We start from the raw sequence: 16,929 nt of genomic DNA on the forward strand, positions 1-16,929 counted from the left end.
CTCCCCCACACATGCTCGGGGATGGCGTCAGCCGCCACTGACACCCCCGAGCATGCGCGGACCTGTGCCGGCCGCACATTTGTCTTATGGATGTTGCAAGGAAAGATTAAAGGTTACTTATAGAATACTGTGGGCGGGATTCTCTGACCCCGCGCCGGATCGGAGAATCGCCGGGGTGCCGCGCGAATGGCGCCACGCCGCCCGGACGCAATTCTGCGCAGAGCGGAGAATCAACGTCATTGGGGCCGGCATGGTCGGCGCGGCTATAAAAACGAGTCCTGCCGGCACCGTTCTAACCTGCTCTGAGCCGACGGGACCTCGGCGTTGAAGGGTCAGGTGGAGGCCTGTGGGTGGGGAGGGGGGTCCGACCCTGGGGAGGAGGGGCCCTCCTATGTGGCCTGGCCCACGATCAGGACCCACCGATCGGCGGGCCAGCCTCTCTGTGTCCCGGCCTCCTTTATTCCGAGCCGGCCCCTGTACTCCTGCGCCATGTTGGGTCGGGACCAGCGGCAACAAGAGAGACACCGCGCATGTGCAGAAATCGCGCTGGTTGGACTGTGCATGCGCGGGTTCGCGCTGGACCCACTACGCATAACGCATCCCTCGGCACCCATTCCACAGCTGTATCAGCAACTGGAGCGGTGCGAACCGCTCCAGCGCGCTGCTGGCCCCCTGTAAGGGCCAGAATCGCTGATCCTGCAGCCGTGTTGAGGCCGTCGGGAAACATTTTGGGGGGAGTATTTGAGTTGATCGTTGCCAAGATGTTTGCTGTGTGTGTTTAAAAATGTTAACTGGATTCGTAGAATAAACATTGTTTTTGTTGAAACATACTTTAGCTCTCTGTTGCACCACACCTGTAAAGTGGGCCCTTGTGCTCCCCATAACCAAAATCTATTCAAGTTATGGGTCAGGTGAACTCTATGATACAGTTTGGGGTCTCTAAACCCTGGCCAGTAATAGTGGGTTGTTGGGAAAATCCCTCCCAGTGCCTCCAATTAAAATGTATGTGAAGTCTGGTGCTTCCCACAATGCAGCATCCCTGAAATGTCAGCCGAGTTATTTATTGCTCAAAGAATGGTTCCTGAATTTACAATCTTTAGATTCAGAGGTGAGTGTTGGTATCAACGAGAACTATAATCCTTGCCAAAATACCATTTCCAGTTTCACGCCAGGACTGAAATCCAGTTACTTGCATACGTCTTTGGCAGAACCATAACAGGTGAAAATTGTACTGTGTAATATTACTAACATGCTCCTATCAAACTCCCATGTTCTCCAATTTAACTAAGACATTAACTAGTTCAAATAAATAGGTTAGTTAGGGGTTGGAGGAAGGCAGTACATTCAGCATGTATAAGTGGATTGTAGGGGAAGAGTTGAGCTTGATAGGAGGGATGATAGCTAAATGGCTGGAAGAGTTAGGGGCCAATACTGGAGGAGGAGGTGTGGAGTGAGGGGCTGCGGAGGGTGAATGCAGTATTGTTGTGTGCGAGACTGAACCTTATCCAGTTAAAGGTAGTGGTTGAGCACATTCCACTAAGGCCAGATGAGTCGGTCTTTTTTAGGGGTGGAGGATATGTGTGAGCGCTGCTTGAGGGGGCCCGCACACCACACACATGTTTTGGTCCTGTTCTCAGCTGATGGGTTTCTGGAGGTACTTTTTCAACACTCATGACGACATTTCTAAATATTGAGCTGGAGCCCTGCCCTTTGGTGCCCTTTGGTGGCTATATTTGAAGTTTTGGAGAATAGATTAAGTAATTTAGAGGCCAGTAAAGTGGAAGGGATATATGGCTCTTGAAAGCTGGCGACTTGGCTTCAGGCTGAATTCAGCAGTCCTGCTTTTTTCACTCAGTGGTCTTGGTGATTTGGAAGCATGGCGGTTTAATTATGCATATGGATGGGTTATCTGCTGGGGGGGGCGATTCTCCGAGCCCCGCACGGGACCGGAGAATCACCGCAACCGCGTCACGACGCCCCAACGCCGGCGTGCGATTCTCCGAGGTGCGGAGAATCAGCGCTAGCCTGGATGGGGCGAGCGTCCGTCCCGATATGACAGAGTCCCGCCAGTGCCGTTCACCCCTGGTCGCTGCCAGCAGGAACTTTGCGGGAATTCTGGCGGGGGGCGGGGGGGCTCCTTCACCGGGGGGGCCCTCCAAAGGGGTCTGGCTTGCGATCGGGGCCCACCAATCGGCGGGCCGGCCCCTGAACACCGACCCCCCATGTTGGGTCGGGGCTGGCACGCGTAAGAAGTTCCCCGCACATGCGCAGGATGGCGCGGCCCAACTGCGCATGCGCAGGATTGAGCTGGCCCAACTGCACATGCGCAGGTTGGGGCGGCCCGTAAGGAGGTTGAAGCGGCATGAACCACTCCAGCGCCGTGCTGACCCCCTGTGGGGGCCAGAATAGGTCGTGCCCGGGCCCTGTGTGTGGCGTCGTGAAACACTTGGCCTCAATATCGGAGAATCGCCCCGTTCTCTTGGAGGCAGCAGCACTGGATTGAGTTCTTTTAAAAATCTCTGTCTGGGGAACTTGGATAGTTAAATTCAACAAGGTTAAAAACCTGCAAGTTAGATGGAGGGACCACTGTGCCACCATGCCGCCCTAATCCTGTTAAAATGTTATAAGTTTCCATGTGATCCCCTCTCACTCTTCTAAAGTCCAATGAAGTTGTTTGTGTCCCAACAGTTCTGCAAATAAAGCAGGTGCTTAAACCCACAAAGGGTTGGTTCCTAAACCTTCTCTCACTAACTGCCCAGTAATCCAAATATGATCATGGCTAATGCATTTCAATTACATCTTGATTGGATCATGGCTGGAAATTCCTCTCTCAGCCAGGAGATCAATCACTATTGTCCATGTGATTGTGAGTGGGATTCTCCGTCCATCCACGGCAATAGGAGTCTCCGGCCCTGCAGTGAATGGGAGATTTGGGAGATTTGGCTGAGTCCTAATCCTCCGTCCTCATTAGGAACGGTGGCGGGGTGGACTCGCATTGGACAATCCCGGCCGATGACTAATTGTTTGTTTCTACCCAATTGAGTATTGGTGCAACTGAGTAGACAGGTTTTCTCCATTTCAATGTTTTTTGGAATGCAGATGATACAGTGATGTAAATATGTAGCCATCATTGACTATGATCCCAAGTCACTGGAACGTTTTTATAAAAATGTTTTAACTTAAAAAAAAAATTATTTTGGGGTTTCTAGCCAGTAAATTAAAAAATGTTTGTTATAATATAAAGCGGCTTCTCACAACAACACAGTTTTTAATTTCAAAACCAAATGATCTATTTTATTTTCATAGGGAAAACATTGTTGGCCCAGACGTTGGCCAAGTGCTTGGATGTACCATTTGCTATCTGTGATTGTACATGTCTAACACAAGCAGGATATGTTGGTGAAGACATTGAATCGGTTATTGCTAAGCTGCTGCAGAATGCAAACTTTAATGTTGCAAGAGCTGAACAAGGTATTCTTTTTTTGGTCAAAATATACAATCAAATGAGACAGATGAGTGAATACTAACATTTTTTTTTGCCACCTTTGTTCAAATGTGTCAATACTGTTGTGGATTTGTTGAGGGTAACATCAAGACTAATAGGGTATTTTGTAACAACAGGAGACTTGTAGCTTGTCACTAATCACTGAATTCATGGGCCGGATTCTCCGTTGCCCGATGCCTATATCGTAATCAGCGATTGGGCAGAGAATCGACTCCGACGCCGAAATTGGGGCCGGTGGCAGTTTGTCACCAGTCAGCCATGCTGCGCCCCCTCCGAAATGGTGTCATCGCATTGTGTGCCTTGCGCTGTTGCAACGGCCTTTGCGCGTCATCGGCCGGCCCTCCCGTGATGCTTCACTCCCGATGGGCCGAGTTCCCAACGGCGCAGGATACTTGTGGTCTCAGCCGTGCAGGAACCCGGTGTGGTGGCTGCGGACTGTGTCCTGCGCCACCACACTAAACAGTGATCCGTGCCGCTGGTTGGGGGAGCTTCTCCGAGGGCTGGGGTGACTTGTGGGGGATGCCCAGGATTGGGCTGAGGGGTCACGGGTAGTGTGTCGGTTCTGCACTCGCCTGGCGCCATGTTGTACGGTGCAACCGCTGCAGGTCGTCAGCCGTGCACATGCATGGCCAGGGACCCAGCCATTCTCCGGCTTTTTCCAACGTGGGAGGCGGGATTTCACCCGGCGCCGGTGCTAGCCCCTCACCGATTCCGGGACTGGTGAGGGTTTCATGCAGACTTTTCACTCGTAAAAGACCACACATGCTCCGCAGGCGCAGGCACTTTGCTGCTGAAACAGAGAATCCAGCCCCATGACTTTCTGTGGCCTCCGTTATTTTATGGTAACTTCATTGCAGTGTTAATGTATCTCTACTTGTGACAATAACGATTATCATTATAGTTGGGAGCAGGTTACATTTACTTTGTCATTTTCAATAAAAATTGAGCTGAAGTGTATCCTGTAGAAAGGTAAAATGGTAAGAATCACAACTGTTCCAACAAAATCAATCTGAGTGGTGATGTATTGTGTTGGGTAACTGTCATATTTTAACAATTGCAATATCAAAAGTCATTTGAATTCAGTTTTCGAGTTAAAATACAAAATAAGATGGTTTGGTAAGACTTAATAGCATTATGAATTTTCACTCTCTGCTCTTGAGCACCTGTAATTATATTGCTGGTAAACTGTCCGTGTTACACAGTTTTCATCATGAGATTATTGATTTGTTATGAGTGATATTGGCCCATAACGTCCTGGTTTCCAAGCGTTGCATTTAGGGGTACCTCAATAATGCGCCGGGAAATCTCTCCATGATATTCCCATATAAGGGTTTACCTGGCAATTGCCCAAAAGTGCTGACTTCCAGTGGACAACTGTGCTGGTCTGGGAACTATCTGACAGAAGCGACTTAAATCGGCAACTTTGGGTGATTCTCCCCTGATAGTTAATTTGAAAGAGAGGGGAAAAACTTCACTTCTAACTCCAGAGTAACTATCAAAAAAACCCAGACTCAGCCTTGCACTGGATGCCCCCTTCCGCACACACAACCCCCCCCCCCCCCCCCCCCCCCCCCCCCAGGGAACCCACCATAAGGGCAGCACAGTAGCATGGTGGTTAGCATAAATGCTTCACAGCTCCAGGGTCCCAGGTTCAGTTCCCGGCTGGGTCACTGTCTGTGCGGAGTCTGCACGTCCTCCCCGTGTGTGCGTGGGTTTCCTCCGGGTGCTCCGGTTTCCTCCCACAGTCCAAAGATGGGCGGGTTAGGTAGATCGGCCATGCTAAATTGCCCGTAGTGTCCTAAAAAGTAAGGTTAAGGGGGGTGGGGTTGTTGGGTTACGGGTATAGGGTGGATACGTGGGTTTGAGTAGGGTGATCATTGCTCAGCACAACATCGAGGGCCGAAGGGCCTGTTCTGTGCTGTACTGTTCTATGTTCTATGTTCTATCTTTCACCCTTGCCCCCCATCCCGACTGCCCCCCGCACGCCTGTCCTGACCCTCCTCCCACTTCCCAGTGTGACCTGGTCTGAACCCCCCACCTTCCTGCACTGATCCACCCCCTTCCCTCTGGTCCGACCCACTCTTCCTACTGGATTGTTCAGGGATGTGCAGGGTAGGTGGGGTTATGGTGTTATGGGGATAGGGCGGGGGAGCCAGGTGATGTACCATCGATTGTACGCGAGGCGAGTGATTTACCAAAGTCTGGCTTTAATTGACTAGAACACAGCTCTGCGATCGTCTACAGTGGAAAGGGACGATTGTCAGGCGTCTGAGCATTTATACCTCGTTAATAGAGGCGTGGTTAACTCAGCCTCTCGGCCAATCGGTCGAGAGGCACATGACCGACCAGGGCCAATGGTAAGCCGACGTTCTGGCCCAATGGCAGACGAGTATGCAGATCATATCACCACATTCACCCCTTACGGAGAAGGAAGGCGGGGGGGGGGGGGGGTTGTGAACGAGACCCAGGGTGGGGGGGGGGGGGGGGGGGGGAAGAACTGATAATATGAGTAGCCGTCGGGAGAATAATTTTCTCTCCGTACCCTTATCGAATTTGGGGGCTTCCCACTGGCCCAGACATAACAATATTTACAAAAAGAAAGTCCATGGGGCTGTAGTACTCTAGAAGGATTCGATCAGTCTTTTGGTGGTCCTTGACGTCCTGGCCGAGCGCCGCAGTGGAGGAGTTGTCGTCGGATCGGCTGATGGTCCTGCTGATGTCCTGGAGTCCGGGAGCGATAGACTTCGAGTAGTCTCCGTCACCTGAGCTGGCCGCGGAGACGCCATGGATGAGGGATGGGGAAGCTGAGTGGGGTGCTGGGGTGAAAAAGGGGAGGGGGGTCTGTGGTGGGAGGGGGCCGCACGCCGGCGGGTGCCAGGTCCCGGAGGGAGACCGTGTCCTGCCGACCGTCGGGGTACTCCACATACGCGTACTGCGGGTTAGCGTGGAGTAATTGGACATGCTCCACCAACGGGTCGGACTTTACTCGCACATGCTTCCGGAGCAAGATGGGCCCGGGGGTGACCAGCCACGTCGGGAGAGGGGATCCGGAGGACTACTTCCTGGGGAAAACAAGAAGACGCTCATGAGGTGTCTGATTAGTTGCAGTACAGAGGAGTGAGCGGATAGAGTGTAGTGCATCGGGGATCACCTCTTGCCATCGGGAAATAGGGAGATTTCTGGACCGGAGGGCCAGTAGTATGGTCTTCCAGATGGTACCATTCTCCCGCTCGACCTGTCCGTTACCCCGAGGGTTATAGCTGGTCCTCCTGCTAGAGGCGATGCCCCTGTCTAGCAGGAATTGACACAGCTCGTCGCTCATAAATGAGGACCCCGATCGCTGTGTATGTATGTGGGGTAGCCGAACAGTGAGAAGATGGAGAGTAGGGCCTTAATGACGGTCGATGTGGTCATGTCGGGACAGGGAATGGCGAAGGGGAAGCGGGAGTGTTCGTCGATAACCGCCAGGAAGTAAATGTTGCGGTTGTTAGAGGGAAGGGGCCCCTTGAAGTCAATGCTAAGACGTTCGAAGGGGCGGGATGCTTTGATCAGGTGTGCACGCTCGGGGCGGTAGAAGTGCGGTTTGCACTCGGCGCAGATGTGGCAGTCACGGGTTACTGACCTGACTTCCTCGATGGAGTAGGGCAGGTTGCGGGCCTTAATGAAGTGGTGTAGGCGGGTCACCCCTGGATGGCAGAGGTCTGCGTGGAGGGAGCGGAGGCGGTCTATCTGCGCGCTGGCGCAGGTACCGCGGGACAGGGCATCAGGAGGCTCATTGAGCTTCCCAGGACGATACAAGATATCATAGTTGTACGTGGACAACTCGATCCGCCACCGTAAAATCTTGTCATTTTTGATCTTGCCCCTTTGTGCATTATCAAACATGAAGGCTACTGACCGTTGGTCTGTGAGGAGGGTAAACCTCCTGCCGGCCAAATAGTGCCTCCAATGTCGCACGGCTTCGACTATGGCCTGGGCTTCCTTTTCCACAGAGGGGTGGCGGAGTTCGGAAGCCTGGAGAGTTCTGGAGAAGAAGGCCACGGGTCTGCCCGCTTGGTTCAGGGTGGCCGCCAGAGCTACTTCTGATGCGTCGCTCTCGACCTGGAAGGGGAGGGCCTCGTCGATGGCACGCATCGTGGCCTTTGCGATGTCCGTTTTGATGCAGCTAAAGGCCTGGCAGGCCTCCGTCGACGGCGGGAAGGTCGTGGTTTGCATGAGGGGACGGGCCTTGCCCGCGTAGTTGGGAACCCATTGGGCGTAGTATGCGGAAAAACCCCAGGCAGCGTTTGAGGGATTTGGGGGTATTGGGGAGAGGGAGTTCCATCAGGGGGCGCATGCGTTCGGGGTCGGGGCCTATCACTCCTTTACGCACTACGTAGCCGAGGATGGCTAGGCGGTCGGTGCTAAACACGTATTTATCCTTATTGTACGTGAGGTTAAGGAGTTTTGCGGTTTGGAGGAATTTCTGGAGGTTGGCGTCATGGTCCTGATGGCCGTGGCCGCAGATGGTGACATTATCAAGATACGGGAAGGCAGCCTGTAATCCGTACTTGTTGACCATTTGGTCCATCTCCCGTTGGAAGACCGAGACCCCATTTGTGACACCAAACGGAACCCTAAGGAAGTGGTAGTGGCGCCCGTCAGCCTTGAACGCGGTGTACAGTTGGTCACTCGCGCGGATGGGGAGCTGGTGGTAAGCGGATTTAAGGTCCACAGTTGTGAAGACCTTGTATGTCGCGATCTCGTTTACCATGGTAGAAATACGGGGAAGAGGATACGCGTCCAGTTGCGTAAACCGATTGATGGTTTGGCTATAATCGATGACCATCCGGTTTTTCTCCCCCGTCCGGACCACCAGCACTTGGGCTCGCCAGGGGCTGTTGCTGGCCTCGATGACCCCTTCCGTCAGCAACCTCTGGACCTCGGACCTGATGAAGGATCGGTCCTGGGCGCTGTACCGTCTGCTCCGTGTGGCGATGGGTTTGCAATCGGGGGTGAGGTTAGCAAACAGGGAGGGGGGTCCACTTTGAGGGACGCGAGGTTGCAGACAGCGAGGGGGGGTATAGGGCCACCGGATTGAAAGGTTAAGCTCTGCAGGTTGCACTGGAAGTCCAGTCCTAGGAGTGCCGGTGCGCAAAGGTCAGGGAGGACAAGGAATTTATAATTTGTAAAAACCTTCCCTTGGACCGTGAGGTCCGCGATGCAGCACCCGGTGATGTGGACGGAGTGCGAACCTGAGGCTAAACCGATTTTGCGTGTTACGGGATGGACAGGGAGCGCGCAGCGTCTTACCGTGTCAGGGTGAACAAAGCTTTCCGTGCTCCCGGAGTCCAGCAGGCAGTCCGTCTCATGGCCGTTGAGGTGGATCAGCGTAGTCATTTTGGCGAGCGTGCGTGGATGAGACTGGTCGAGTTGAACGGCCGCGGGCCGTGGAGAAAATCCATCGTCGCCTTCCGAGTTGATGCTGGAGGGACCTTGAGTGGCAGACCTGGAAGTCGGTGGCCAGGATCCATATGTGAGGTCTGTTCCCCAAGATGGCGGCGCCCAGTATCCGCACGTGGGGTCGGGGCCACAAGATGGCGGCACCCAGGACCCGCACGTGGGGTCGGCACCCCAAGATGGCGGCGCCCAGGAAGCCCTCGTTGCCGCTGGTGGCGGAGCTAGCGTTGCCGGCGCTGCGAGCTGATGAGGTGAGGCGCGCAGGCCGGCTCCAGGAGGCGAGCCGGGTGCATCAGCTGTGGGGACGCGCAGGCCGGCTCCAGGACGCCGGTTAGGTGCATCAGCTGTGGGGACGCGCAGGCCGGCTCCAGGACGGCAGTTAGGTGCAGCAGCTGCGGGAGGAGGTAAGGCGCGCAGGCCGGGTGCGGGGGGCCGGGGGCGGGGGGAGCAGAGTCGCGCTGCGGGCAGGCAGGGACCGGGAGAGCCCGGAGAGGCGAGCCGGTCGGGCGCCGGGGCCCGGGGGCGGGGGGGAGAAACGTGTGGGGCAGGCTGGCAGAGGCCTGGAGGGGCCGGGGAGGTGCGCTTGTCGGCCCGCGGGGCGCGAGTCGGGAGCGGCTGGGGCGGCCCTGGGGGAGAGAGAGGCACACAGGCCGTTCGCAGAGGCCTGGGGGAGGGGGGGGAGAGTGCTGTGCAGCTTCCAGAAGCGCTGCAGCCAGCGTTTTGCCCTGGCAGACTGTGGAATAGTGGCCCTTCTTCCCGCAGCTCTTACAGAGGGCGGAGCGGGCTGGGCAGCGCGAGCGAGGGTGTTTAGCGTACCCGCAAAAGTAGCAGCAGGGCCCCGCGGATTTATCGGGGCGCCCCGCGGCACAAGCCTGAGAGAGGCCGGGAGCGGCGGTTGGCGGGTGGGAAGCGTGCCAGGAGGCGGCCTGGCCAGGGTCATAGGTGCGAGCGCTTAGATCTGCGACCTACAGGGAGGCGGAGAGAGTCAGCGTCTCCGTTAAACTGAGTTCGTCTCTTTCCAGCATCCGCTGGCGGATCACGAGAGACAGCATCCCAGCCACGTAAGCGTCTCTGATGAGTAGCTCCATGTGCTCTGTAGCGGACACCGCTACACAGGTGCAACCTCTCCCCAGGGCATAGAGGGCCCGGCTGTATTGGTCTAGAGACTCACCGGGGACCTGCTTTCTAGTGGCCAGCAGATGTCGAGCGAATACCCCGTTGATCGGTTTGATGAATTGTCCTTGTAGCTTTTGTATAGCGTCATCATAATCCGTTTCCTCTTTGATTATTGCGTAAGCGTCAATACCCACGCTGGAGTGGAGGACGTGTAGCTTCTGTGCCCCGGTTGGGGGGGGGGGGTGGTTGTAGATGCTAGGAACCCTTCGAGGCAAGTCAGCCAGAGTTGGAAAAGTTCAGCAGAGTTGGGAGTTTGCGGGCTGATGCGGAGGCATTCGGGCTTGATGCGGAACTCCATCTTCAAAGTCGTAGTCAATTAAATTGATCTACCATCGATTGTACGCGAGGCGAGTGATTTACCAAAGTCTGGCTTTAATTGACTAGAACACAGCTCTGCGATCGTCTACAGTGGAAAGGGACGATCGTCAGGCGTCTGAGCATTTATACCTCGTTAATAGAGGCGTGGTTAACTCAGCCTCTCGGCCAATCGGTCGAGAGGCACATGACCGACCAGGGCCAATGGTAAGCCGACGTTCTGGCCCAATGGCAGACGAGTATGCAGATCATATCACCACACCAGGCAGGGCGTTCGTTCAGAGGGTCAGTACAGATTCAATGGGTCAAATGGCCTCTTCTGCTCTGTCGGATTCTACATCTATTGGTCGACCCATCATTTCCATTATCATGACTCAGCAATTGGAAAGCAAGCAGACTTTTCATGATGTTAGATTTTCTTGACCGTGAAGAAGCCTGTTTCTTCTCCACAACTATATTTTAATAACTACTAAATAAAAATGGTCAAAGGAAATAAAGAAATCAAAATAAAATTGTTAAATGCTCCTGTGGCCAGAATGTTATGCTCCCTACTGGAGGGTGTTGAACAAAGAACAAAGAAAATTACAGCACAGGAACAGGCCCTTCGGCTCTCCCAGCCTGCGCCGATCCAGATCCTTTATCTAAACCTGTCGCCTATTTTCCAAGGTTCTACTTCCCTCTGTTGTTGCATCACAACAGGTGGAATTGAAATGACGGTATTCCTGGACTTCCGATTGCGTCTATGCGGAGCTAAGCCGCACGTTCGGCAGCTCCCGCCAGGAACTGACCTTTTGGGCTCTTTTTAGGTTCCCCAGCGGCACTTTTTCGACGGCTCCTGACGTGGGAAGGCGATAACAACATTCCCTCAGCGGTATATGGCCTGGACCAGGAGTGGGGTGAGTAAAATAGCGGTGGCAGCGCCAAAGCAAATGCAGGGAAGAGGCACAAGATGGTGGCTGACGGAGACCTGGAGGCAGTGGGCGCAGGAGCAGCAGGAGACTCTCCAGCGCTGCTTCCGGGAGCTCAAAGCGGAGCTGCTAGAGCCGTTGAAGGCTTCCATCAACAAGCTGATGGAGACTCACACTGCCCAGGGAGTGGCAATTCGGGAGATCCGACAACAGGCCTCTAAAAGAGAGGATGAGGCGTCAGCCCTCGTGGCAAAGGTGGAGATGCATGAGGCGCTCCACAAAAAGTGGCAGGAGCGGTTCGAGGAGCTGGAGAACCGGTTGAGGCGGAAGAACTTGCGGAACTTGGGCCTCCCTGGAGCTGGAGGGGGCCCACAGAATTCTGGCAAGAAGGCCCAAGCCGAATGAGCCGCCACGGGTAGTGCTGGTGCGGTTTCATCGGTTCGCTGACCGGGAATGTGTGCTCAGGTGGGCCAAGAAGGAGCGGAGCAGCAGGTGGGAGAACGCAGTGGTACGAATCTACCAGGACTGGAGTGCGGAGGTGGCTAAGCGGAGGGCCGGGTACAACCGGACGAAGATGGTGCCACATCGAAAAGGAGTAAAGTTCGGCATGCTGCAGCCGGCGCGTTTGTGGGTCACCTACAGGGACCGGCACTTTTACTACGAGTCCCCGGAGGAGGCGTGGGCCTTTGTGCAGGCCGAGAAGTTGGACTCAAACTGAGGGTTGGGTGCGGGGGTCTATGTGTAACTGTGTTATCTTTTGAGGGGGGGTTTTCTGTTTAATGTTGGTTCTATGTTGTTTTCAGGGTGTGTGGGGTGCTGTCTTTTTGCTTGGGCTCGGTGGATGGGCTCGAGGAGGGGGGCAGATTGGCTGTGTGGAGAGCTGATGGTGGGAAGGGGGGCTGGGGCCCCGCGGGGTGATGGGGCCCCGCGGGGTGATGGGGCCGACAATGGGTGTTGTTTTAGAGGTGGCGGGGCCGGACAGGAGGAAAGCGCGGGTTTTTTCCCGCGCTGAGGGGGGCGGAGCCAGAGCGGGTAGTGCAGGCATTTTTCCCGTGTGAGAGCGGGAGGGGGAGGAGGAGAGCCTGCTCGTGGGCACTGGGGAGGAGGGGCAACCCCACGTTGGGAGGGGTCGGAGGAATGGCAGGAGTTGCCGGGGTCAGCAGGAGTCAGCTGGCTTACGGGAGTACTATGGAGGGCGTAACGCTGCTAGGGGGGCCCTACCTGGGGGGGGTTACCGGGCTGCTGCTGGAATGGCCAAGGAGGAGCTGAAGTATGCAGAGGGGGTCGAGCCGGGGGTTTGCCACCGTGGATAACGGGCCGAGTGTGGCGGGCAGAGGAAGGGTAATGGCTAGTCGGCGGGGGATGGGGCAGGCAGCCCCCTGATCCGGCTGATAACCTGGAATGTGAGGGGACTGAATGGGCCGGTCAAACAGGCCCGCGTGTTCGCGCACCTGAAGGCGGACGTGGCCATGCTCCAGGAGACACACATGAAGGTGGCGGACCAGGTGGGAAAGAGGGTGTCGTTTGAGGTGTTGAATGTGGTGGCAGACAGCGGCGGGAGGTATGTGATGGTGAGCGGCAAGCTGCAGAGGTAGCGGGTGGTGTTGGTCAACGTGTACGTCCCGAACTGGGACGATGCGGGTTTTATGCATGTTGGGCCGCATTCCAGACCTGGAGACGGGGGGGCCTGATAATGGGGGGGATTTTAATACAGTGTTGAACCCGCCACTGGATCGATCCAGGTCCAGGACAGGTAGGAGTCCAGCGGCGGCCAAGGTGTTGAGGGGGTTCATGGATCAGATGGGATGGGTGGATCCTTGGAAGTTTGCGAGGCCAAGTGCCAGGGAGTTTTCCTACTTCTCCCATGTGCACAAGGCCTATTCCCGGATCGACTTTTTCATTATGAGTAGGGCGCTGATTCCGAGGGTGGAGGACGCCGAATATTCGGCGATAGCCATTTCAGATCATGCCCCGCATTGGGTGGACCTCTAGCTGGGGGAGGAGAGAGACCAGCGCCCGCTCTGGCACTTGGAGGTGGGGCTGTTGGCAGATGAGGAGGTGAGCGGGCGGGTTCGAGGAGGCATCATGAGGTACCTGGAGGCTAATGTTAATGGGAAGGTCCGAATGGGGATGGTCTGGGAGGCACTGAAGGCGGTGGTCAGAGGGGAGTTGATCTCCATTCGAACCCATAGGGAGAGGAGGGAGCGGAGAGAGAGGGAGAGGTTGGTGGGGGAGCTGGTGAGGGTGGACAGGAGTTATGCAGAGGCTCCAGAGGAGGGATTGCTGAGGGAGCGGTGTAGTCTTCAGGCCAAGTTTGACCTACTGACCACTAGAAAGACGGAGGCCCAGTGGAGGAAGGCACAGGGAGCGGTGTATGAATATGGGGCGTAGGCGAGTAGGATGCTGGCGCATCAGCTCCGCAAGTGGGATGCGGCTAGGGAGATTGGTGGAGTTAAGGATAGCGGAGGAAATGTGGTGCGAAGGGGGGTAGATATCAATGGGGTCTCCAGGGACTTCTATGAGGAACTGTATCGGTCTGAACCCCCGGCCCGGGGGGGGGGGGGGGGGGGGGCATGGGGCTCTTCTTGGACCGGCTGCGATTCCCGAGGGTGGGGGAGGGACAGGTAGAGGGATTGGGGGGCGCCGATTGAGCTCGATGAGCTGGTCAAAGGGATTGGGAGCATGCAGTCGGGGAAGGCGCCGGGGCCAGATGGGTTTCCGGTCGAATTTTATAAGAAGTATGCGGACCTGTTGGGTCCCCTGTTGGTTAGGACCTTCAACGAGGCATGGGAGGGGGGGGTGCTCTGCCCCTGACTATGTCCCGGGTGATGATTTCCCTGATCCTTAAGCGGGACAAGGACCCCCTTCAGTGGGGGTCATACAGGCCGATCTCTCTGTTAAATGTAGACGCCAAACTGAGGGCGAAGATCTTGGCCACGAGGATAGAGGACTGTGTGCCACGGGTCATTCATGAGGATCAGACGGGGTTCGTGAAGGGGCGACAGTTGAACACCAACATACGGAGGCTTTTGAATGTTATAATGATGCCGGCGGTAGCGGGGGAAGCGGAGGTAGTGGTGGCGCTGGATGCGGAGAAGGCCTTTGATAGGGTTGAGTGGAAGTACTTGTGGAAGGTGCTGGATAGGTTTGGGTTTGGGGAGGGGTTTGTCAGATGGGTGAGGCTACTATATGAGGCCCCTATGGCGAGCGTGATCACGAATAGGAGGAGATCGGAGTATTTTTGGTTATATCGAGGGACAAGGCAGGGGTGTCCTCTGTCCCCCCTGCTCTTTGCATTAGCAATTGAACGCCTGGCCATGGCGTTGAGGGAGTCGAGGAACTGGAGGGGACTGGCGCGAGGGGGGAGGAGCACCGTGTGTCGCTCTATGCCGATGATTTATTGTTGTATGTGGCGGACCCGGTGGGGGGAATGCCGGAGGTGATGAAGATCCTTAGGGAATTTGGGGAGTTTTCAGGATACAAGCTCAACCTGGGGAAGAGCGAGCTGTTTGTCGTGCATCCAGGGGACCAGGAGGAGGGGATTGGTAGACTCCCAATAAAAAGGGCGGAGAGGAGTTTTAGGTACTTGGGAGCCCAGGTGGCCAGGAGCTGGGGGGCCCTACACAAACTCAACCTTACAAGGCTGGTGGAGCAAATTAAGGAGGAGTTTAAAAGATGGGACATGTTGCCGCTGTCGCTGGCGGGCAGGGTGCAGTCCGTCAAGATGACGGTGCTCCCGAGGTTTTTGTTCCTGTTCCAGTGCCTTCCCATCCTTATCCCGAAGGCTTTTTTCAGGAGGGTCAACAGGAGCATTACGGGGTTTGTGTGGGCGCATGGGACCCCGAGGGTGAGAAGGGTGTTCTTGGAGCTGGGCAGGGATAGGGGGGGCTGGCGCTGCCCAACCTCTGTGGGTACTATTGGGCTGCTAACGCAGCGATGGTGCGTAAGTGGGTGATGGACGGGGAGGGGGCAGCATGGAAGAGGATGGAGATGGCGTGCTGTGTGGACACGAGCCTGGAGGCGCTGGTGACGCACCACTGCCGCGCCCTCCTACGAGGTATACCACGAGCCAGGTGGTGGCGGCTACCCTCAAAATTTGGGGGCAGTAGAGGCGACACAGTGGGGAGGTGGGGGCCTCGTTGAGGTCCCCGATACGGGGGAACCATCGGTTTGTCCCGGGGAATATTGACGGTGGGTTCCTGGGTTGGTATAGGGCGGGTATTAGGAGGTTGGGGAACCTGTTTTTAGATGGGAGGTTTGCTAGCCTGGGTGAGCTAGAGGGGAAGTTCAGGCTCCCCCCGGGGAACATGTTTAGGTACATGCAGGTAAGGGCGTTTGCCAGGCGGCAGGTGACGGGGTTCCCGCTGTTGCCCCCACGTGGGGTCCAGGACAGGATGCTCTCGGGGGTGTGGGTTGGAGAAGGGAAGATTTCGGAAATATACCAAGTGATGCAGGAGTTGGACAAGGCCTCGGTGGAGGAGCTAAAGGATAAATGGGAAGAGGAGCTGGGTGAGGAGATTGAGGAGGGGACGTGGGCGGATATTCTCGGAAGGGTGAACTCCTCCTCTTCTTGTGCGAGGCTCAGCCTCATACAGTTTAAGGTGCTGCATAGGGCTCATATGACCGGGACGAGGATGAGTCGGTTCTTTGGGGGCGAGGACAGGTGCAATAGGTGCTCAGGGAGCCCAGCGAATCATACCCATATGTTCTGGGCATGGCCAGCGCTGAGGGAATTTTGGAAGGGGGTAGCGAGCATGGCGTCGAAGGTGGTAGCATCCAGGGTCAAGCCAGGCTGGGGACTCGCTATTTTTGGGGTTGCGGTGGAGCCGGAAGTGCAGGAGGCGAAAGAGGCCGGTGTTCTGGCCTTTGCGTCCCTAGTACCCCGGCGGAGGACTCTTCTTCAGTGGAAGGATGCGAGGCCCCCAAGTGTGGAGGCCTGGATCAATGATATGGCGGGATTTCTCAAATTGGAAAGGATGCAATTTGCCCTAAGGGGATCAGTTCAGGAGGGGGAGCAAGAGGGGGGGGGGAGAGAGAGGGGGGAGCGAGAGGGGAGGGGGGAGCGAGAGGGGGGGGGAGCGAGAGGGGGGGGGAGCGAGAGGGGGGGGAGCGAGAGGGGGGGGAGAGAGAGAGGGGGGGAGAGAGAGAGGGGGAGAGAGAGAGGGGGGAGAGAGAGAGGGGGGGAGAGAGAGAGGGGGGAGAGAGAGAGGGGGGGAGAGAGAGAGGGGGAGAGAGAGGGAGGGGGAGAGAGAGGGAGGGGGGGAGAGAGAGGGAAGGGGGGAGGGAGAGGGAAGGGGGGAGAGAGAGAGAGGGGGGAGAGAGAGGGAGGGGGGAGAGAGAGGGAGGGGGGGAGAGAGAGGGAAGGGGGGAGGGAGAGGGAAGGGGGGAGAGAGAGGGAGGGGGGAGAGAGAGGGAGGGGGGAGAGAGAGGGAGGGGGGAGAGAGAGGGAGGGGAGAGAGAGAGAGGGGGCGAGAGAGAGGGGGGGAGAGAGAGAGGGGGGGGAGAGAGAGAGGGGGGAGAGAGAGGGGGAGAGGAGGGGGGAGGGAGGGAGGGGGGAGGGAGGGGGAAGCTGAGGGCACAGCCTCA

General features: G+C 56.3%; 1 protein-coding gene across 5 annotated transcripts in view; it reads left to right on the forward strand.

Moving 5' to 3' along the window:
• The window catches only part of LOC119970525 (ATP-dependent Clp protease ATP-binding subunit clpX-like, mitochondrial), a 92,155-nt gene that overhangs the window by 50,286 nt on the left and 24,940 nt on the right, over window positions 1-16,929 (forward strand). For all 5 annotated transcript variants that reach the window (XM_038805293.1, XM_038805297.1, XM_038805294.1 and 2 more), the window contains one exon: window positions 3,307-3,471. In XM_038805293.1, the coding sequence (XP_038661221.1) occupies window positions 3,307-3,471 (165 nt within the window). The remainder of the gene's footprint in view (window positions 1-3,306; window positions 3,472-16,929) is intronic.

This window comes from Scyliorhinus canicula, chromosome 8 (genome assembly GCF_902713615.1).
Source record: "Scyliorhinus canicula chromosome 8, sScyCan1.1, whole genome shotgun sequence".
Lineage (NCBI taxonomy): Eukaryota > Metazoa > Chordata > Chondrichthyes > Carcharhiniformes > Scyliorhinidae > Scyliorhinus > Scyliorhinus canicula.